Source organism: Artibeus jamaicensis, unplaced genomic scaffold (assembly GCF_021234435.1).
Source record: "Artibeus jamaicensis isolate MK-2021 breed Jamaican fruit bat unplaced genomic scaffold, CSHL_Jam_final contig_700, whole genome shotgun sequence".
Lineage (NCBI taxonomy): Eukaryota > Metazoa > Chordata > Mammalia > Chiroptera > Phyllostomidae > Artibeus > Artibeus jamaicensis.
In genome coordinates, this window is record NW_026521930.1 from 9559609 (window position 1) to 9583260 (window position 23652).

The 23652-nt window shown below is 45.0% G+C and overlaps 1 protein-coding gene across 3 annotated transcripts in view; it reads right to left on the minus strand.

The window, feature by feature from the left end:
• The window catches only part of IFT140 (intraflagellar transport 140), a 100580-nt gene that overhangs the window by 74750 nt on the left and 2178 nt on the right, over nt 1-23652 (minus strand). For all 3 annotated transcript variants that reach the window (XM_037157130.2, XM_037157129.2, XM_037157131.2), the window contains exons 2-9: nt 20022-20198; nt 17335-17556; nt 11639-11760; nt 11312-11454; nt 9252-9427; nt 7909-8000; nt 7254-7360; nt 5729-5874 (exon numbers count right to left, since the gene is read on the minus strand). In XM_037157130.2, the coding sequence (XP_037013025.2) occupies nt 5729-5874; nt 7254-7360; nt 7909-8000; nt 9252-9427; nt 11312-11454; nt 11639-11760; nt 17335-17556; nt 20022-20168 (1155 nt within the window). In that variant the 5' untranslated portion in view covers nt 20169-20198. The remainder of the gene's footprint in view (nt 1-5728; nt 5875-7253; nt 7361-7908; nt 8001-9251; nt 9428-11311; nt 11455-11638; nt 11761-17334; nt 17557-20021; nt 20199-23652) is intronic.

Genomic DNA, 23652 nt, shown 5'->3' on the forward strand with positions numbered 1-23652 from the left:
GGACGGGGGGGTAGGATGGAGGGGAATGAAGGGGGGAATAGAACAACTGTAACAGCATAATCAATAAAAAAATTTAAAAAAGAAAAGAATTACTGTGTTGAATTCTCCCAGGAAAAAAGTCATTATTTTCACTGTATGCAAATGTAATTTGTAGATTTATTTGGGAAGGAATGACACCTTTACAAGGCTGAGGCTTCTCTTTGAAGAACATGATATATCTCATATTTACTCAGCTTTGTTTTATGACCTCTAGGAAAGTTAGTATGGCTCGTACCACTATCTTAAATGGCATTTCATTACCAGTGAGGCTGCATGCGTTTTTCATGTACTCTATTCACTACTCTTAGGTCGTTAGGTAAATTATCTCCATCGTTTTTTCCACTAAAGATCTTGGTATTTTCCTTTTTCTTGTTCGATTCTGAAAGTATGTTTATTACAGCTGGGGACAGTGAAACGAAGGAAGGGCTGGGACGGAAGAAGCAGCAGGAGGGAGCCAGGCGGTGCTCTGCTCTGGCTCCGACGAACGGTACAGAAAAGAAGTGAACCACGCCAGGCCTTGCCGACTCCCTGAGAAACACAAGTCAGGTGACAGAAGTGAGGAGGCCCTTGGAGGCAGGTTCAGGGGCTTAGCCTGGAGTGAGTTCCCATTGCCCATGGCTCCCGGGTTACAAGTCTCGTGGAAACCCTTAGAGTTTAGGACAGAAAAGTAAAGATGCATGTCTGAGAGGGAAGAAAGGGGTGGGCGTGCTCCAGACAGAGCCTACTTAATATTTTTCTTATAAACATCAGTTTTCTTCATGCCTTTTATTCTAAGATAGTACCAAAGATAATCCATAAATTAAAAAAAATAGCTGTATAAAGATTCCCTCCTCCCACAGAAAAGCAAAAACAACAAAAGGGATGCTTGTCAACTTCATATTAAAAAAAACAAAAACAATTATCACTGATAATTGGGAAATGCAGCATTTTAGAACTCAATTTTCCTTCAATTCTAGTCTTGTTCTCCATCGTCCAGCCTGAAGTAAGTTTTTATGTGCTCAACTTTGTTCATCTTTACTTTGCAACTACTTTTATTACTTCAAATCTGAGAAAGCTATATTTTCTTTACAGATCTGATAATATTCTATGCTATTTTCAGCCAGTTATTCTGTCCTAATTTGTAAAATATTTAACTTATTAATTCATCTACACACTATTTTTTTACACGGCCTGAGAGAAGGATCTTAAAATAAGTCCCAAAATTGATATAAGGTATCTGTAAACTATTTACTACATAAGTTTTCCTTTCTAGAGTTGTATAGGACTGAGTCCATTTTAACGTGAAAGATTAACATAGAGGAGATCTGAGACAACTTCCAAGACGGCAGGGTGACAAGCCTGAGGACATAACAGGCATAACTGGTAAAAATTATTTTAAAAAATCTACTAATGCTCTGGAAATTGGGCGTAAAGCAAATGAAGAAACATTAATTCGAGAAAGTCTACTAATTCTGGTGAGAAGAGCAGAGTCCGTGGCACCTGAGCTACCCTGCCCCGTCTTGCTGTCCTCCAGCTCAGCCTGACTGAAGCTCCACCCCAGGGGACAGGACGGGGCTCCCTCTCCTCCGGCTTCCAGCTGAGGGCTATGGCGCGCCTCTGGGAGGGGCCTAGCACCGGCATTTCTCATTCCTGGGCTCTGCATTCCAGAGGCCAATTCCAGGTGAGCGGGGTAGACGGACAAGGGCTCCCTTCTTCTGCCAGCTCCTGCTCACAGGCATGGTCGTCTGAGAAGACCAGGCCCCCACGCCCTTGCCCCAGCTTGCTCACAGGGCAAAGGTTCCACACGGCGAGAGGCAATATGAGAAGACCAGAAGCTACTGCACCCAGCTCCTTGTTCATAAAACAGGGGATCATTCAAGAGAACCTGGCCACTGTCCCTGTTCCCAACCTCTGAAGAGCTAAGATTTTTTTTCTCCAGGGGAGAGACTGTCCATAAGATTAGAGAGCTCTGAAGTAGTCCCCAAAGGAAGTGACTTCACCGAAACCATAATGTGAGTACATTCAAGCCTAAGGACACCCTTGAAAACTGTGGAGATGTTTTGGTGGTAAGCATTTAGAGGAGGCTGGTGGCTTCGTGAGAACAGCAAGCTCAGCAGCAAGCCAGTGTACCAGTGAGCACCAGGGACAGACACCGAGGAGGAGCAAGGGATAATACCAAACCTCAGACACAGAAGTCAAAGACCAGGCCTGACCAAATTTAATGGGACCTGACGGTGAAGCCATTGAGATCAAGGGAAAAACAGTCAAGGAAAGCCCCCCTAAAACTGCTAGTGTCCGGGGGGTTAACTGTGCACACGCCCCAGGCTGGTTGCCCTGAGGAGCAGTGTCAGAGGTGTCACACCAGAGGGGAAAGAGGTGTCACTACAATGTGTGACATCCATTCACTCACTAAACATACATACAGGCAAGAAACAGCAACAGACCAGTAAGAGGGGAAGGGTCGGCGGCTGGTGGAGAGGGGCGCAGGAAAAAGCAGCTAGCTGACCAATCCAGGCTCACAGGCAGCAGCTGGCAGATCCCAGGCATCAGGTGGCAACAGGTGGACCCAGTGAGGGCACAAGGCGGCTGACTGGCCAGTCACAAATTCGTGCGCAGACAAACCAGGTGAAAAAACAGACACTTAGGCAGACCGCACAACCCAGGGCCCCAGCGCCAGGAAATAAAACCTAAAACCACCACCTGGAAAAACTTTCGGGGGTTGAGGTGCCGGGAGAAGCTCCCAGACTCACCAAGAGTTTGTTGGAGAGACCCACAGGGTCCTGGAGGGTGCACAGGCCCACACATCTGGGAGCCGGCACCAGGGGGCCAGGTTTGCTTGTGGGAAACAGGAGAGGGGACCGAAATCCAAGAGAGAGAGGAACAAACGCCACTGCCCCTCTCTGACCCCGCCCCCACATACAGCGTCACAACACAGCAACTGGGTGGCCCTGCCCTAGTGAACACCTAGGGCTCCGCCCCTCATATGGAACAGGTGCAAACAGACCAAAACATTATGGCTCAAGAAGAACACGCCCTGGCTGGTGTAGCTCAGTGGATTGAGCGTGGTCTGCGAACTAAGGGGTCGCCAGTTTGATTCCCAGTCAGGGTACATGCCTGGGTTGCAGGCCAGGACCTCAGTGGGGCCATGTGAGGGGCAACCACACACTGATGTTTCTCTTCCTCTCTTTCTCTCTCCATTCCTTCTCTCTAAAAATAAATAAATAAAATCGTTAAAAAAAAAAAAAAACAGCTCAAAGCCCCAGAGCCAATACTTCTAAGCAACCAACAGATAGCCAACCTGTCAGATGCACAGTTTAAAACACTGGTGATCAGGATGCTCACAGAACTGGTTGATTTTAGTCACAAATTAGATGAACAAAGGCTAAACTAAGTGAAATGAAGGGAAATGCACAGAAAACCAGTAGTGATGGGAAGGAAACTGGGACTCAAATCAAGGGAGTGGACCAGAAGGAAGAAAAAAAATGACCAAACAGAAAAGAATGAAGAAACAAGAATTCAAAAAAATGAGGACAGGCTTAGGAACCTTCAGGACATCTTTAAACACTCCAACATCCGAATTATAGGGGTACCAGAAGGGGAAAGGCATAGCCACCAGTGGAAAACTTATTTGAACAAATAATAAAGGAGAATTTCCCCAATCTAGCAAAGGAAATAGACTTCCAGGAAGTCCAGGAAGCTCAGAGAGTCCCAAAGAAGTTGGACCCAAAAAGGAACACACTAAGGCACATCACAATTACATTAGCCAAGATTAAAATGAAGGAGAGAATCCTAGAAGCAGCAAGAGCTAAGGGGACAGTCACCTACAAAGGAGTTCCCATCAGACTGTCAGCTGATTTCTCAAAAGAGACCTTACAGGCAAGAAGGGGCTGGAAAGAGGTATTCCAAGTCATGAAATCCAAACACCTACAACCAAGATTGCTCTATCCAGCAAAGCTTTCATTTAGAATGGAAGGGCAGATAAAGTGCTTCTCAGATAAGACCAAATTCAAGGAGTTCATCATCACCAGGCCCTTATTATATGAAACATTAAAGGGACTTGCCTAAGAAAAAGAAGATAAAAAATATGAACAGTGGAAGGACAGCAAACTCACAGTTATTAACAACCACACCTAAAACGAAAGCGAACTAAGAGGACAGCTAGATCAGGAGTGGAACCATAGAAATGAAGATCACATGGAGGTTTAGCAACAGGGGAGTGGGAGAAGGAGAAGGGGGGAGAAGGTACAGAGAATAAGTAGCATAGACGGTAGGTAGAAAATAGGGGGAGGGCAAGAATAGTAGGGGAAATATAGAATCTAAAGAACTTATGACACATGGACATAAACTAAAGGGGGAATGGTGGGGGAGGGGATATGCAGGGTAGAGGGGAATGAAGGGGGGGAAATGGGACAACTGTGGTGGTATAATCAATAAAATATATTTTTAAAAAGATAAAAAAATAAAAAGAAATTAAGTACAAAACAGAATATGACTTACACACAAGGAAAATGGCAGTCAACAGAAACTGCCACCAGAGGGCTCAGATGTTGGACTTAAAGACTCCAGCATAGCCATTAGAAATAAATCCAAAGAACTAGAAGAAACCAGACTTGAAGAAGTCAAGGAAGGTGTGATATAATGTCTCACCAAACAGAGACTATCGATAAAACGGAGGGGGGAATAGAACAAATGTAATGGCATAATCAATCAAACAATCAATAAATAAATAAAGAAAAGAAAAAAAAGACAGAAATTATAAATAAAAAATAACCAAGTGCCCAGCAGAAATTAAAACAACAACTTGTACACGGCGTTCACAGCAGCAGCATTATCCGTCACAGTCCAAAAGTGGACACCACCCAAATGTCCCTTGGTGGGTGAAAGGAAAACAAAACGTGATCAATTCGGATGGCGGACTATTACTCAGCCATAAACAGAAATGGAATACGGACACATGCTACAACATGGGTGAAACTTGAAAACATAATGCTCAGTGAAAGAACTCTCATATTCATGTGTATTGTGTATGATTCTATTGAAGTGTCCAGAATAGGCAAATCTATAAAGACAGGAAGTAGAATAGTGGGTGCATGTGGCTGGGGGAGGGGGAAGTGGAGACCGACTGCTAATGGGTATGAGATTTCTTTATGGGGTGATGAAACTGTCCTAAAATTTATTGTGATAGTTGCAAAACTGTGAATATACTAAAAATCATTTGCTATGTTATGTATCCCAATACAGCGGTTTTTATTTTAATTTTATTTTGCTTAAAGATTTACTTATTTATTTTTAGAGAGAGGGCAAGGGAGGAAAAAAGAGGAGGAGCGAAACATCAATGCGTGGTTGCCTCTCATGCACCCCCTACTGAGGGCCTGGCCTGCAACCCAGGCACGTGCCCTGACTGGGAACTGAACCGGTGACCCTTTGGTTTGCAGGCCGGCACTCAACCCACTGAGCCACACCAGCTAGGGCCTAATAAAGCTGTTTTTAACATTGGATGAAAGATAGAGATAAAGGAGTGGACTGATAGAGAAAATTGATATACTCATAGATTATTACAGACCTATAATCCCTTATTTACAATTCTGAACTCCAAAAGGCCTTCATTTTTATATAGACTTTTAAGTTGAATAACTTAAAAAAATAGGTTACTTCCTCTACTTTTGCAGGGCACAAAATGAGTACATCTGATGCCCTGACTGAGTTGTACCTTTATCTGGGTGATGTTTCCTTCAAGCTCAGTAGGGGTTTGAAGGATCCATCTGTCTTTGCCCTCCACTCCTCGGCTGCTGTGGGGGCCTGGCACTTTTCTCCACATGGCTACTCGCCCTTTATTAGTGCCCGCTGCCAGAAGACCTACAGGTAAAATCAGAGGTCACAGTTATTGACTTGAAAAGGAATGAGAATAGCAGCAAGCTCCCTTCTCCTGACTGCCATCCTCTCTGAAATATCAGTCCATCGGCTCTCCGCCCAGCAGCTCTCCAGGCCTCACTTGCTGTATGGTCCTTTGAAGGAACTGGTGAGTACCTGGTGATACAGTGTGTCGTGTGCACATGCACCCAGTGTTGTTGGTGGGGGTATTGGTGCTGGTTCTCTTTCTCCAGGAGAGCAGACCCATCTGCCTGTTCAATCTGCTTCTTCAATGCTAGAATAGCACTTAGCTCTCAGCAGGCACAAAATAAACGCCACTCTAGCTCATTTCCTATTCCGTCTTCTCTGTGTGCACAGACATATACACATATATACATACATTTACACACATGTATGTACTAGGTCTGTCTGGAAAAAGCCCAGCCATTATGAATATAGTGAAAACAGTTTGCGGGACACCGATGTAACTTGGCAGCAAAGGAGAGTGGACTGGAGTGTGCCTGCGTGAACAATGATGACTTCATTGTACTAGTCAGTGGGGGTGGTAGACGCTCTTGAGTGAGCACGTACTGTGTGGCCATTGCATTCAATGTGTCTGAGCAAGTAGCACAATGAATCTGCATCAAATTTTGTGTGAATCTTGAACATTCCTCTGTGGAAACTATCTGGATGATTCAGAAGGCTGCAGCTATGGGCAGCTGGTGATTGGCAGCTTCATCATGAAAATGCGCTCGCGCATGCATCAAGTCTCATGCAGAGGTTTTTTTGTAAAACATCAAATCACCCAGGTGACTCAGCCCCTCTACAGCCCAGATTTGATGCCCTGTGACTTTCCCAAAACTAAAATCACCTTTGAAAGGGAAGAGATTTCAGACCATCAATGAGATTCAATAAAGTATGATGAAGCAGCTGATGGCGACTGGGAGAACTGTGTGAGGTCTCAATGTGCCTTCTTTGAAGGGGACTGTGGTGTCATTGTCCTATGTACCATGTTTCTTACATTGTCTTCAATAAAGGTCTCTATTTTTCCTATTACGTGTCCGGATGCCTTTCAGACAGACCTTGTACATTTCTAACTTTTCCCACACTTTCTTTTCCTTGGGGTTTTAGAAGAGAATGGAGATCAACTGCATACAGACATGGTGGTCACACTTTTGACCAAACTCTTGACCTTCATGTGGGATAAAAATCTTTACTTTTACTTTCTGTCTTCACTGACTTTATCCAAATAACTTGACATAGTTATAACTGAGTTAACAGTCTTTGAACAGCCACCATCATCACTTTGTAGCCCATTTTTGCTCAAGAGAGCAAAGCTGCAGGTTGGTTCTCTTTCTCCCTTATGCCAGCCCAAGAAATCTCACCTTTGATTTTACAGTAAGAAACACAGTTTATATTCTCTCCTTTTTCGAAACCAAACTTCTCTTCTGGACTCAGTACATAATTCTCTCCTTGTTCTAAATCCCAGAATCTACAAGAGAAAGAAAAAAACCCACTAGGGGACTATGTCGGCATCCTGCCCTCGGCTCTGAGGGGCTTGTCCAAATTGTAGACCGAACTGCAAAAATCAGCAAAAAGTCATGGATCTAAGGATTCTGATATTCAAAGCAGGCCATTATTACATTTAGATCTACTTGGTGCCCTGTCTATAATTAAAGGGAGCAGCTATTAATAAAAGAGGGTCCATGTGTGATATCAGGTCACAATGAGAACAAAGGAACTGCAACCCCCGGCACCCAGGAGAACCCCCGTCTCACATGGACCCACGGCAGTGAGAAGCAAGAGAGCAGAACACATGGCTCTGATTACACCAAAGCTCGCAAAAACCAGGCGAAGGGAATTCGCGGGCGGACATCGGGACAGCTCCACCCTGGCGAGAGGAGCAGGGATGCCTGGGGTCCCTGATATGTTCTGCTCTTTGATCTCGGAGCTGCTGCATGGGTGTGTTCAATTTGTGAAGATTATTCAGAATTTGAGACTGATTGTTGGTCATGCAGTCACTGGGGTGTCGAATCTCACCTAAGGGCCACTTCCCCAATGGCGGTCACCAGAAGGCTGCCGTCAATCAAAGCGATGTCTGCCCGGTGACCTGTTTTCCCACTCAACTTTACCTGTAAGATGAAAAACAACCCACAAGAAGCATGTTGCTTTGCCAAGACTGCGTGTCTCTGCTTGTGAGTCTGGAATCTCTGGTCTGCAGTGACTTCCTGGAGACTCACCAATGGAGGAAGTGCGGGGTGAATATGGACACCGGCAAAGGCACCCCTAGTTTCCCAGGATGCACAAGCCAGAGCTGACAATTACTTTTGCACACTAAATGGTTAATAATAGCAGCTGCCCAGAGCATGGCAGGTAGTGTGCACCGAGCTGAGACAAGTTCAGGCACCACTGTGCCCTCCAAGGCAGGTGTCACTGTTTTTTTTTAATAATCTTTCCCCCTTCTCCCCCCCCCCCCCCCACCACCCCCCCTTTTTATATCATGTGTCTCTCCCTTTTTTTATATTTTCTATTCTTGCCCCCCCCCATCTATCACTTTTTGTCACACTGTTTTGAGAGAACAAACCTACCCAGAGCCCACCAGCCAGTGAGTGGCTCAGGGGGATTTGAACCCAGGTCCACATGATTCAGTGATCATGTTTTCAACCGCTGTTCTAGAGTATACATAAATGACCAAATAAACATGGATTCACAAAAAAATCAATCCACTGCATAATCTATACGAGTATCTTCAGGGTAAGTTCCAAGTCCTCCAAGGAATATGGATTCCTCTGCTATAAAACCAAGAAACTAGCAGGAGGCGGTGACGAGCAGCATCTGACACAGGGACAAGCACTGTCCTCCTTCCTGGTGCTGAGGGGCCCAGGGCTGATGCCGTGAGGCGCCTTCAAAGACACACAGGTGTGTCCCAGTAGCCAGAGTGAAACACCTGCTTCCCCAGAACAGTGCCTGTCATTTTCACCCCTTAGATGAAGCGTGCCCAAGGCTCTCAGTGGCAAGTGAGCCCTTGCCACGCCTTGTCTGCACATAGCTGGGAAGCGGGGCGATGTCCCTCCCTACCTGATTCCACTGTGGAGGTCGAATAAGCTACTGCAAAGTGAGCGTTTATTCTGTCACACCCAGGTCTGTAGGCTGCCAGTTAGGCAGTCGTGGAGGGCACAGCCTTGACTCTCATCCTGTCTGTCCACTGACACCAGAAAACTCTCCCTCACTCTCAGTTCCCCTCACCTTGAACTGAACGTCGTATAATACACAGTGGCACTAAACTGCTCTGTTAGGGGCCCTGAAACAAATTTGCTGAGGAATCGGAAAGGGTGGTTACTCAGATCGGAAAAGCCCAGCCCGAGCCCTGCCCCTCAGCCCACCTTCATCACTTCTTCCGCTTCACCCTCGGGCGTCACCAAGTACAGGGACAGCAGCAGGTTCTCCGTGACCACCACCAGCGCCTCCCTCTTCTCGATGTAGAACAGCATTTGGACGGGGCTGTTTGTGGACGCCACCCGAGTGGTCTTGCCTTTCTCATCCACGTAGTGCACTGTCCCTGAGGGCAGAGGGCTCAGTCGGGAGGCAGCCTGACTCTCACCAGCAGCCATTTCTGTCTACTTAAGAGGCATTCTCAAAATAGATATCTTGTGTTAAATATTTTAAATACATCTACACGTGACCTCACAGGCCACCATCTCTGAAATAACCATCTTACTGGTTTAGTTCAGCCTTGACTCCTGCTGCCTCCACCAAGTCCACCTCCACCGCCACTAACCTCAGAGGATTCCAACATTCACACTGATGCCCCACCTGACTCCTCAGCCTCAAAACTCTGGGAATCTTGGTCCCCTAACATGAGGTGTGCATCTATCACCCACCCTGAGGCTCTATTTGCGACCTCCTGTAGCCACCAGGCCCTCTCCCCTGTCCTGTGCATGGCTGGTTGGCCATTTTGCCCTGTCTAAGCCCAGAACCGCTCCTTCTCCTGCCCACCTTCAGCACGCCAACCCCTTGCCAACCTCCTGGCTCCTTCCTTAGGCTTCTGAACACAGTGGGTGGAACCTCCTGCAAAGTCTCAGGAATCCAATTCATTGCTGCTGCTCTCTGACGCCTCCTCACCTTCCTGGTCTCCTCTCATCTTACTCCTAATGAAAAGTTCCAGGTTCTCTAGAGGCGAACCGCAGCAATAATGAGCACCTCCGCAGCACACATTGGCAGCAGGCTCTGCGTTAAGCACTTACGGGTGTATGAACTAACGTTGCCAGCAAGCTCTTCCGGCGGTTGCTCTTACCATCACTGTGTCTGTTTTACACATCAGGAAGGTGAGGCACACAGGTATAGGAAAATCTGCCTTTGAAGCCCACGGCTACCAAGTGCGAGAAAGGACTGACACCCACTACACGTCCCCTCCCAGTTGCCAACATCTTTTCCTTCGCACATCTCTTTCCCACATCACCTCTTCTTTTTGTTTGTTTTTTAATTTACTGATTTTGGTGGGGGGGGAGAGAGAAACATCAATTTGTTATCCACTTATTTATGCACTTATTGGTTGACTGTTATATGTGCCCTGACCAGGAATAGAACCTATAACCCTGGCACATCAGGACAATGCACTAACCCACTGAGCATCCAGCCGGGGCTCCCACATCATCTTTTCAACTCCTTCCCTAAAGGGCCTTTGAATTCCCTCAGCGCTGTCTCTTTACCCCAAAATGAAAATTATCTCAAAAGCCGCCAGCCTCTTCCAGCTGTCACCTGTTGTCTTCTTCTTGTTGTGGTGACATGGCTTCCTCAAACCTCGTCACCTCTGTGTAAGCCTCGCTTCACAGAGACACAGAAGACACACTCGTGAATGTCTGCTGTGAATGTTAAAGACTTTATTTTCCTCTCGGCTTTATATTGCATTATCAGCTGCCACTGGGGCAGCCTCGCTATTTACACTAAAGAGGAGTTGTGTTCAAATTAAGAGAGGCGGCATTTAATGTGGACCACCCAAGGGGGGGGGGGGCTGCAGGCTGGGAAAAACCCACCCACCCTGTTCATGCTCCATTCCCAGAGCTTGGTCAAGCATCTGGCACGTAAGAGGTGCTCCACAGTTACGCAGACTGAATGAAAGGAGCGTGACAAAGACATCTTTTCAAGAGTGTCAACTTGTGTGTGCTGCACACACAATAAGCAGACAGGATGTAACTGCTGACAGAGTGCTTCCACGTGAAAACCCTTCAAATACAGATAAGGCTCAGTTTGTCTCTGATGAGAACCAAGTGAAGCCATTCCTTGAATGCTGGAGAAATACTGCACAAAGCTGCCTAATGTGTCACCCTAAGACCGGCATGTATACGGCTTGTTATTTTATGCAGAAACACAATCTATTTGTTTAAAATCCTTACCAGACACTCCTAAAATTCAGGGTTCTAGAATTTCAAACTAAGATTCTCACCACCTATCAAGCTGACAAAGAATGACAGTCCCTCCTGAGATCCCGTTTTCAAGAAACTTCCAAAGCCGCTTTTCCTCCAGTTAAACATGTCCAGGGCTTTCTCGTCGCCACTCACAGCCGCCTTTGCCAACTGAACAAGGTCCCTGAAAGCAAACATGACCGAGGAAGTCAGATTTCTTGCTACTCCTCATAGGAAGGTGCTGTCATCACAGATGTGCTGAGACTGGCTCATTGCTGTGACCCTTCCCGTATCAGGCGGTGCCACCTCTCAGCCCGCCCCCGCCCCGAGGATTTAAACTCAAGGCCGCCATGTAAGCTCATACTTACTCGCCAGGAGGGGGGAGCCGGAAGATGCAGTGAGTCAGGTGTTTTCCATACTCCTGTTTCAGCAGGGGCGTCCCTTGTACTCGGCCCCTTTGATCCAACCTCCATAAGAGCAGGACACCGAGCTGGAAAATCCAACACCCCATGTGCAGGAAACACATTCTTACCGAGTGACAAGTGGAAGGCAAGACTTACACTGTGCAATAGAACTTGCGCTCATTGCTTTTTCTAAAACAAAACTACATGTGTACATGAAAAACATGAACGGTTCAAAGGTGTTCAGTGAAGGCCAGAGACTCTTCTTTGTGCCCTCCAACCCTTACTGCCTGGAAATAACACCCATCACACTTTCAGTTAAAATTTTTTTAAATTTTAAAATAGATTCAGATTTATGGAAAAGTTGTGAAAACAGTTCTGAGGAATCCCATACCCCCACCTAGTTTCTCCTATTATTAGATCTTACATTACAATTCTCAGAATTAATAAGCCAATAGTGGTACATTATATTAACCGGTCTTTATTCGCATTTCCTCAGTTCCTCCCTAATGCCCTCTTCCTGTCCCAGGGTCCCATCGGGATCCACGTGACATCTGGTCATCCCGTCTTTTGGGCTCCTCTCAGCTGAGACCGTGTCTTCGTCTCTCCTGTTTTTGATGGTCTTGACTGTTTCAAGGTCTACTAAGGGATTTTGCAGAATGTCCCTCCACTGAGACTTGTCTATTTTTCTCAGCGTGGACGGGGTTGTGGGTTCTGAGAGAAGACCAGAGACACGAAGTGCTCTTCTCATCACCTCGTGCCGGGGTCCATGCCATCGACAGGACTCGTCTCTGTGATGCAGACCCGGGTCTCCTGGCCGAGTCACGTTTGTAAGGCGTCTCCACTGAGCAGGTCTCCTTTCTTCCCCCTCGCCGTCCCGCAACTCCCCAGGGAAGGGGGAGTTATGTCTTACCTCCCTGAGCATGGAGAATCTACATGAATAATTTAGGATTCTTCAGCACAGGAGATTTGCTTCTTCTTCATTATTACTTATTCAATCATAGATTTATATCAGTATGAACCCATGGATACTTATTTTCTAGTTTGGGTTATAATCTAATACTATTTTGCTTCAATTTTTCCAACTTCAGCGAGTGGGAGCTCTTTCAACTAGATCCACACTCAATCATTGTGAGTTTTACAGGTACTTCCTCACTTCCTGTCACTACAGATTCTCTGGGCTCACTGTCCGGCTCTAATCCTAGAATCAGCTGTCAAGGAGCCTTGGTTCCTCGTACTGGAGGAAACCAATACGATCCAGGATCTGGGCATCAGGTGCATTGTATGTTCAATTTTAAAACCACTGAAGTCTCAAATTAATAGCTTATACAAGTGTGAGAGAACTTCAATGCAGCAGGGAGGAGACAACTCCATTGCAACGGGTCCAGGAGGCTCCAGGGATGAGAGCTAAGCTTTGCCAAATGGCAGTATTTCCATCCAAATCCATCTGCAAAGGGCATTTGCTCTGCTGCCCGGCACTCCTCAAGGCATGTTTCCTGCTCAAGTTGGTGAGCATTTTAGCACACCGTACACTCTTCCTCCCAGCCTGCTTTCAAATAGTGCTGATTCCAATATCCCCACATGGTGGGTAACATTGCTTTATTGTCTGTGGGAATATGATTTTCCAATAAGGTTGGCTTTAAAGGCAACTTATGCAGTAAATCCCTACGAAAAGTTATAAAGACTGAAAATAGCATATAACATCAGTACATATACATATACACAATATGAATAGTATATATCATCAAGCTAATTCTTTTTTACTTTTCCAGCTTTATGAAGAATAAAATCATTATTGGTTCACGTTTAGTAATTCTTTTCAGCATGATGCTTTTACAGTGAAAAAGACAAGGCTAGAAAATGAAAATGTTTCCCTTCCCTGCCACCCAGCCTCCTCCCTAAAGAACCGTACTGCGGGACCCTGTGGGTGTGACGGTGTTTTGTGCAGACAAAACATCTGTAGAGATGTTTCTCTGCTCTGCCCTTCAAGTGCGATCATCCAGTACTTACTTTTTTTAACATAATAATGGCCTTTATAGAGATCTTTATTAGCACACAAAGCTTCTAATTGGCGATCCAATCGGGCTCCTGAATATAATCAGGAAGTAAGGAGTGTGTCAGACTTTGGGCTGTTGTTTTCAGGAAGAAGTTGTTCAGAGCCCTTGTACCTCAGGGGCAATGATTTCATGCCACCGCACAGGCCTTGTTTCGACAGAAGGACAGATGCAGCCCAGTAGGATCACAAGTTAAGCTTCCACTGACTCCTAAGGATGCAATGAGTCCAAATCGCTCCGTTTCAGGTTCTGGCTAATGAACCTATTTCCTTTGGCGGGAAATACAGCACAAAGCGGAGGTCGAGAGGAACTCCGAGATGTCCCATCTCCTTTGTGGCAGCCTTGTTCCCCACCTGATTCTAAATGGTTTTTTTGCATCCCTCACTACTTCCGCCAGGCAATTCTTTGTGTTCAGAGCTTTTTTTCACTGTCATTCCTTTCAAGTTACTTCATTCATGTAATTTTATGCAGCAAGGCTCTAAAAAAGAGTTATCCCTAATGTGAGAAATTAGTCCTATTTTTGAAGAGTGAGAGTTTAATGACTTAAGAAACTGATGTGAAGTTAAGAATGTTCCAGATGCAAATGTCAACATATTGCCACTTCAAAGTATGGGCTGTCCCTTCTAGGTTTCCTAATAGTTTATCATGACAGTAAGAACTGACTTGTCCTTTGTCATGTGTGCACTTATTGGATCCTACACTGGGCTCTGCAAAGGCAAAAGGGCAGACAAGAATGACCCTGTGTGACCAGGGATCATTCTCCCCACTTCTTACTCATGTAACTGCTGATGGTTACTTCACAGAACATCTGCCCAGTGTCCCCTTTCTAGGGATCTCCCTACCTCACTGGCCACCAATGACTACTGCACATGTGGGCACTTGATTCGGGCTGAATTTGGGAGAGAAGGAGGAGGGACAGATCTCTGGGTGGGAGCTGAAACGACAGCAGGTGATTTCTTTTGTTCTCATGAGCTAGAGATTCTGCCTCATGGATCTAATGGGTCAGAGAGAGAGAGAGAGAGAGAGAGAGAGAGAGAGAGAGAACTATGGTAGGACAGTACATGGAAAAGTGCAGAGCCAGCTGGCAGAGGTGTCTGTTCCAGACAGTCCTGGTTCCAGACAGTCCTGAAGTCAGCTGTGTTCCCGTTGCTAGAGACCCAGGGAGACTCTGATGGCCTCAGGTTAAGTGCATCTGCTTGCTTCTGCTGGTCTGGGTCTGTCTCACTGGTAACCACCCTAACTGAAGGAAGGTCTTTGGTGGAAGGGCTGAGAAAACCCTCAGCCAAGCCTGGGCACTCGGCGGTACCGCATTCCAAGTGCTTGTTCATTTATTATTACTTCTCTTACTAGTCAAGCCCATTATTAAATTAAGACCAGATAGTCTAGATTTTCTCAGAAGGATTAGATATTTCTGTTCTTAAGTATTTTGACCCTTAGGACTCAGTCAGCACATATCTGAGTTTAGTTTCATGCCTGAATTAATCTACTTTGTTAATTGTTATATTAACAATTAACAGTCAAATGAGAATAACGAAATTCAATGATTTTGAATCCCTTTACTCTCACAGGGGATTTTCAGAGCATTCTGCGGCGGGGAGGAGGGAAAGATCACCAAGAAAGTTGGAATCTGGGGACTGGGGAATGTCATCAGGTGGGAATTGAAGAGAAAAACAGAAGAAAAATCAGCCAGAGAAAAGGAACAAAGTAAAAGAAAAAGGGGCAAGTGACAAGACTAGAGCAGAAAATGTCAGTGGTCCTTGTGATATTCACCATCAGTAGCAAGAGAAATGCAAACCAGATAACAAAATTCTGAATTTTGTGAGAAACCACATGCTGGTGACTCAGTGTGAACTGATACATGTCCCACGGTGGGATGTTTGGGGACATCCACCAAACACGAACACACAGGCCCTAAGGCTCAGCCACCCGACTTCTGGGAATCTCTCTAACTTCCACATGTGTGAAATGACAAAAGCGTGAGGTCAGCCACTGCGTCATTCTCTGTTTAGCAAGACTGGATACCACTGAAAGGTGTATCAGCAGGGGCTGGTGAAGTAAACCGTAGTAGATTCACACAGAGGACAGGCTAAAAGAGAAGGACATTCACTGTTTACCAACGTGCAGAAATGTGCAAGACACAGCACAAAATGAAAGGGGCAGAGACAGAACAGAATCACATACTGTCGCTTGCTTATGTGAAAGGAGAGGACAATAAGGAGACAGGATCCTGTGTGATATCTCTACCCAGAGGTGTTTAATCTAAAGAGAAAAGCAAACAAATCTAAACTGAGGGATATTCTACACAATAACTAGTCTGGACTCCTAAAAAGGTCAATGTCATGAAAGATCAAAAAAGAAAATGAGAGAGAAGACTGGAGAACTGTTCTTGACTGAAGGAGACTACAGAGAAAAGACAGCCGAACACAATGCGTGGCCTTGACTGGATTCTGGATAGGACAAAGTCAGCTATAAATGACATTAGTAGGACAACTGGAAAAGCTGTCATATGGGCTGCACACTAGGTACTAGTACTGCATCAGTGTTCACTCTCCTGAGTTAATTACACACCGGCATACTGCGGTTATGTAGGAGAATGTCCTCATTCCTACGGATCAGTGCCGAAGTATCCAGGGGTGAGTGGAGTACGGTGCCGGTGACAAACTCTCAAATAATCAGGGAAAATATATACATAGAGAGAGAGAGCAGATATGTCAAAACGTTAATAACTAGTGAATTTATGTAAAGGGTATACAGGTGTTCCTTGTACTCTTCTTTTAATTTCTCTAAAAATTTGAAACATTGCAAAATTGGAAATTGGGGGGAGAATGCATTTTTATGTGCCTGTGTGAACCTGCAGAAACTCTGGCGGGACTTCACGAAGCTATGGACGCCGGAGAGTAGAGGAAACTGCTGGGCGCAGGCGGAGAGGCTTTTCAAGGCACACACCATTTCCTACCTTTCCGATTTTGAAACATGTAAATGTATTACCCGAAACATGTAATAAATGAACACACTGTACAATTTCTGCTGTACATTTGTGAATCAAATTAGGTCTAGACCAGGGTTTCTCAACCTGAGCACCACTGACATTTTGTGTGGAATAGTTCCCTGTTGTGGGGTCTGTCCTGGCTTTATAGGACGTTAAGCAATTATCTCTGGCCCCCCTGCCCCCCAACTAAATGCAGGTAGGAGAGCCCTCCTCCACTGTCCTGAGGGGCAAATCAAGCAGCTTAAAAATCCCTGAGCTAGACAATCAGGATCGGGGACTCCGAGGCAATGAACACGTACGCTCAGGGAAGCTGGTAATGTAGTGGTGCCATCGAAGTGACGGTACCTGAGTCATTCACCCCATCTTCATGAATATAGTTATCCAGAAAAGTTCATTTAAAAAATGGTAGACATCCCATAGAGTGGGATGGTAGAATAAAATTTTCAAACCTTGCTTCCAATATAAAACAAAATCTGCCATGACACCTGACAAGATCAACTGAATTTGTCAACCACACATTTCAAATAATTTGGTCTTTAACACCCTTCCCAGTGTGTCCCCAAGGGCACAGACAAGCAAATGCTGAGATGTGAAATCAGTGTCACCAGGTGTCTGCTTACCCTGTCCCCCGACAGGAGGCAGTTTCCATTGGTGCTCCAACTGAGGACAGTGATGTCTGCGGTGTGCGTTGGGGGGACCGCATGCTGCTCCTTGTCCTGCTTATTAAACATAATCACTTCTCCAGTCTCCCATCCAACAGCCAGCACCAGCCGCGTCGGGTGCCAGCACAGAGAAGTGACCTGGTATGACCTCTCAATATGTGTATCAGGCACACGCTCACCCTATAACAGACAAGAGGTGAATCCCATATTACAGAGAGTGGCAGCTAAGCAAAGAATTTCTGGGTAATCGATGGAATTGTCATCAGCTGGAAGATATAAAGAGCTGTTTATTAAGGAATTTTCTATCCAATTTTCATAGAAACACAAATCGACCCCAGATGAGTTATGAAAGCATAAGAGGAACACACAACAGACCATACTGACCAGTGTACCAAGGAGTATGACACACTCTCAGCTGCTCGAGGGCTAGCTAGTGTTTTAATGAGTTCCAATAAAACTTTATAAAAACAAGTGGTAGGCCAGGTGACATTTGTTGACCCCGAGGTTCTCAATGTGCGGTCAGATGACTCCCAGAGCCTTTTCGGGGTCTGCAAGGCCAGTCGTCTTCAGCGACACTAAGAAGTGATCTGCCTGCTCACTTTCACTTTCCCACCAGTGCACAGTGGAGCCTCCCAGGCGCTCTGTGGTGTCTGATGATATCACTGCTCCAATAGCTAATGGAATATGCGCTTGTATATTCTTGAATTTTCTATATTTTCTAAGAAAATAGGGGTTTAGGATATAAGTATGTGTGTTTTCAGAGACTAATTTCATTTGTTCACAGTACTCCTACCGGATTCTTTCCAGTAATCTCATTATACCGGCTACATCTGTGACCTCATTATCATCTAGTAACTATTTAGAATTCCCTTATACCAATTAGAAACACAAGAATTATACTTTGCTTTGTAATGGTATTTTTAAAATTTTCTAAATTTTAATTTTTTCTAAAATTGCTATTATTTTGGAATTTAATATTTATTCTAAAGAAAAATTTATACTACATATTGGAGAGTTCTCTGACTCCTAGAAGAGAGGACCCTACTCCAAAGAGCTGGGTGACACTGCACTTGATGCTGGGGCTACACAAACATGAGAGCAGATGGGGGCCCCGGCTGAGCTTCCATCTATGGAAGGGCGAGAGAGTGACAAGTGTCACAGATGAGACCTCCAATGATGAGGCAGGTGAGACACCCGGAGGTTCTGCCCCAGTGTGGGGGAGGTGGGGAAGGACTTCCTCAGGAAGTGTCACTGAGCCACTTTCATCTGGGGGACTAATATAGTAATTGAGCAAACCGATCAAGGGAGACTCCCCTGTGCAGAGGGCACAGCGTCCGTAGTGGGGGACTTGTGGGCTGGTGATACAGGCTTGTAAAGTCATTCACTGAAAGACGGTGAGAGTCACAGGAGGGAGGAAAGAGGGAGAAGAGGACTGGACAATCTCCAGACATGCCAACGATATTGCCGGCTGGAAGGAGAGAAAGGCTAGATGAAGGGGGCAGGGCAAAGGAAAGCCCTGCAAGTTCCATGTGTGTTTTCCACAGACCTTCACAAGAGTGTGGAGCAGCGTGGAGGACTCAAAAGCTTGCAGAGCTATGCAGACATTGCTGCTGACTCTAGCTGCTTGGGTGACATATTCTGGGTTGGTGTGAGACTGCAGAGGGCTGAGAAGTAGGTGGGAAGGGAAATCTGATTTTCTACATGAAGTATGAGGTATGTTGTGCACTGAGAATTTTGGTAGGGGGTATAGAAAGTCTGAGGAGCACCTGAAAAATTTTTGCTCTGGGTTGAATTGTGAAAATTCCCAAAAAGATGTGCTGAAGTCCTAACAACTGATATTTGTGATATGACCTTATTTAAAAACAGGACCTTTGCAGAGGATCCAGTTAAGATGAAGTCACTAGGGTTGGCCTAATCCATTGTGGCTGTGTCCTTAACAGAAGAGGAGATGCACAGAGGAGACAGCCCTATGATGACGGAGGAGGAGACTGGAGTGGTGCAGGTACAAACCAAGGAACACCAGGACTGCTGGCAACCAGGAGCAAAGACAGACCTGGAAGATCCTCCCTGTAGCCTTCAGAGGGCGAGGCCCTGCCAATCCCTTATTTCAGACTTCTGGCCTTGAGAACTGGGAAAAAATACATTTCTGTTGTTTTATGCCACGCCATTGGCTCTCATTTGTCATGGCATCTACGGAAAACTAACACTTTTAAATGGCTAACGTGAGCTGACAGAAGACTGGATCAGGATGGACAGACAATGCCGAGGGGCCATTTCTAGTTAGTGGCTGTGAAATGACTGTAGATTCTGTCTTAAACATTTCTAAATATATCCCCAAACCTAAACACCAGAGGTAAAAGAATTATCCACACAATAGAGCTTTTATAATAGTGGGAGTTGAGACCTCAGTGAGAACTCACACACACACACACACACACACACACACACACATACACTACACACATGTACATCATACCCCACACACATCCTACACACTCCCTACCACACTCACCTACACCCCAAACCCTTACACCTCACACACACACACACACACACACACACACACACGCACACACACACAAAATAAAAGAGAAGAAAAGCACCAGAAGCTAATGAAGTCATAATCTCTGCTTCTTAGCACTTACTTGCTCCAGGTATATATCCACACTGCCTCCTGAGGTTGTGCCCGTGGTGGCGACCGCCAGGAATGGATGAACAGGATGCCAACTGATGTGGGAAGGAGACCCAGCTGAGTCTGGGGCTTCTATTCGGTAGTCAAAGTAGAGGGCCATGATGAAACTCTAACGAGTCAGGGCTGAAACCTGCAGGGGAAAAACCACCAAGCCCCATGGTTTTGAACAAAATGACTGTGTACAGAATTAGGAAAGAAAAGCATCACAAACCTATAGTCATAAGACATTCAGCAACTTATGAATGCCACTTTATACTGATTTCAGGCAATTTCATGTGGAAAAGGTCACTAACAGGAAAAAAATGCAATTAAAAGCAAGGGATTGGACTTGCAATGATCCAAAGCATGAAGGAAAACAGTAAAACTTCTTGCCATCAAACAGCAAAGAAAGCCCTGCCACCTGGACTACCTGAGTAATCCTCGATGATTTTTACTCTAATCATAATAAGGACAACTTATATTTCTATAGTCCCCTTTAAGAAAAACATTTTCAGCCCTGGCTGGTCTGGCTCGGTGGATTGAGTGCTTCATGTAAATGAAGGGGGTCACCGGTTCAATTCCCAGTCAGGGCATATGCCTGGGTTGTGGGCCAGGTCCCCAATGGGGGGCATAAGAGAGGCAACCACACATTGATGCTTCCTTCCCTTTCTTTCTCCCTTCCTTCCTCTCTAAAAATAGAATAAATACAGTATTATTTGAAAAAAAAGAAAAACATTTTCAAACTAAATAAAAGCAAACTGCTTCACTGAAGAGAATGTATATACAGAAAAACCTAGTATTCAATTTCTGATGAAGTTTGAAAACCAAGGCTCTCTTCACCTCCGACTGTCAGGTTGTAGAAGGCAAAAGGATTCCTGTCAGAGAGTCAAGAAAACCCACAGCAACTGCAGAGAAGTTCAACTTCATTAGTTACAGGAACTTAATTTCCTTCTTTCTTTCCTTCCCTCCTTCCATCCCACCCTCTCTCCTTTCCTTCCTGGAAAATATGTGCACAAATATGTGCCTTCGAAGGAGGGTTAGGATGGTGAATGAGATGACAGTCTGATTTCTGCCCAATTTTCCATACCCTAGGATCAGTTTGGGGAAGCTAATTAGTACAGAACAGAGTATGTGTGGGGTGACTTCATAACCATCATGATGGCTATTATTAGAAAAATAGAAAATAAGTATTGGAGGTGGGTAGAAAAATGGGAACACGTGGACATGAAAAGGATTGCAGCCAGTATTGGAAAGTAATATGGTGATTCCTTAAACATTAAAAATAGAATTTCTACATGATTCAGCAATTCCAGTTCTGGGTATACACCCAAAGAATTGAGAAAAGCAGGGACTTGAACAGGTATTTGGACACAAATATATAGAGCAGCATTATTCGCAGTAGCCAAAAGGTAGAAACAATCCAGATGCCTATCAATGGATGAATGAATGAACAAAATGTGGTATTATATATACATATAATGGAATATTATTCAGCCTTTAAAAGGAATGAAATTCTGCCCTGGCTGATGTAGCTCAGTTGGTTGGAGCGTCATCCCACAAACCGAAAAGTCATTGGTTCTATCCCTGGTCAGGGCACATGCCATGGTTGTGGGTTTGATCCCTGCTAGGGACGCATACAAGAGGGAACCAATTATGTTTCTCTCCCTCTCTCTCCCCACTCCTGTCCCCCCTCTCTAAAATCAATAAGCATGTCCTTGGGGAAGGATAAAAAAAAAAGGAATGAAATTCTGACACATTACAGCATGCGTGAACCTAGAAGACATTATGCTGAGTGAAATAAGCCACACACGAAAGCACAAATAATGTACTTGTATGATTCCACTCATATGAGGTACCTACAATAGTCAAATTCAGAGAGTAGATTGGTGCCTGCTGGGGCTGGGTGGGTGAGGTGGGGGGAGCAGTTGTTTAATGTACATAGGGTTTCAGTTGGGGAAGATGAAAGAAGTTCTGGAGATGATGGTGGTGATGGTTGTACAAGATGAATGTACTTAATGCCATTGAACTTTATAAGTAAAATGGTTAAAATGATAAATTTTGTATCGTGCATTTTTAGCCACAACAAAAAATAGTGCAAAAAATTATTCAACACCTGCAAAATTCTATCATTCTATCATGGTAGGGAATGGACTATGCTATTGGCTGAGTAATACAATAGTTGTATCAGAGGAAGTCTTAAAAGTTCGGTGTGGATTCAGAGAAGGAAATCCCTTCGGGGAAGCTGGAAAGCATGTGGATACAAATGTACAGTCACATTTCAAATGTTTACTTTCTTCTTGTGAGTATATACCCTGAATACTGAACAAAGGCACAATTTTCGAAGTTGTGCTCTTACACAAACGGCCTAGCACCCATTCGGGGATTCTGTGGGAGCAGCCAGGGACTGGCGGGAGGAGCAGAGGGCTGTGGGGACTGGAATGGGGGGGGGCGGGGAAGGACAGGATCTACGGGTCCTCTGCGCATGCGCACACACACACCACTTAGGGCAGGGGTCCCCAGTCCCTGGGCCACAGACCAGTACTGGTCCATTGCTTGTTAGGAACTGGGCTGCAAGGGAAGCTTGCCTGAGCTCTGACTACTGTCCTCCATGACACTGGTCCCTGGTGCTGGAAAGGTTGGGGGCTGCTGTCTTGGGGGACAACTACATTAGTCAGGGCTCTAATTTCTTTGAGTAAAAAGTCCTATGCAAAACTTCAAACAAAGCCATTAAAAATGAAAACACACTAGATAAACACCTGGTGATTTAATATAGCAAAGGAAACCTTTTAAAGTGGGTTTTAACATGTTGCAGCCAAGCAAGTGTCTAAATTCTGGGCTATGGGAGATTTATATTCATATTTAACAAGTTTACTTTGTGAAAATATTCCTCTGCAAAATGAGAAATGTTACCTAACTTGTTGTAATGAAGGAGAAAAAATTATAATGGCACTTGAAATATTTAAACCTGATTTTCTCTGTATTTTTTACTTCAGACATCATTTTGTAATAAGCATGTATGATAACAGATCTTCCCGTTACTTATTTCCTGCTGCTTGAGGTTTTTCCAGCAGCTCTCTTCCCCACACCCCTCCTTTGGATACTCAGGAAACCTCCGAATTTCCTCCAGGGAGCTCTTGGACTCAACTTCCAGGTTGTTCGGTGCTTCTGCCCTGTGTCACCATAGAACCCTTTACTTCTCCGTCGCTGCATGTGTACTTGATCGACCACCCTCCACTCCCTACCAGATTATCTGCCCCACAGGGTGGGAGACTGCTGGAGCATCCTCAGGCCCCAGAACAATGGCTTGCACAGAACAGGCCCCAATAAGTGATGAAGATATTTTTTTAGCATGGAAAGATGTTCTTGATGTTGTTAGCTGTAAAAATTGGGTTACAGGCCAGAGAGAATGAGTCTTACAGACCAGAGAGAATGAGTCCCTTTTTATACAATGTATTATTACCATTTCTTACATCTGAATTTTAACATTTTCCTACATTGAATAAGTGTATCACCTGCATAACTACAAAAGTTACCAGAGTAAACACAGGGAGAAATGACTATAACAAAATCATTACCAATGACATCTACTAATGGCATCAGTTCAG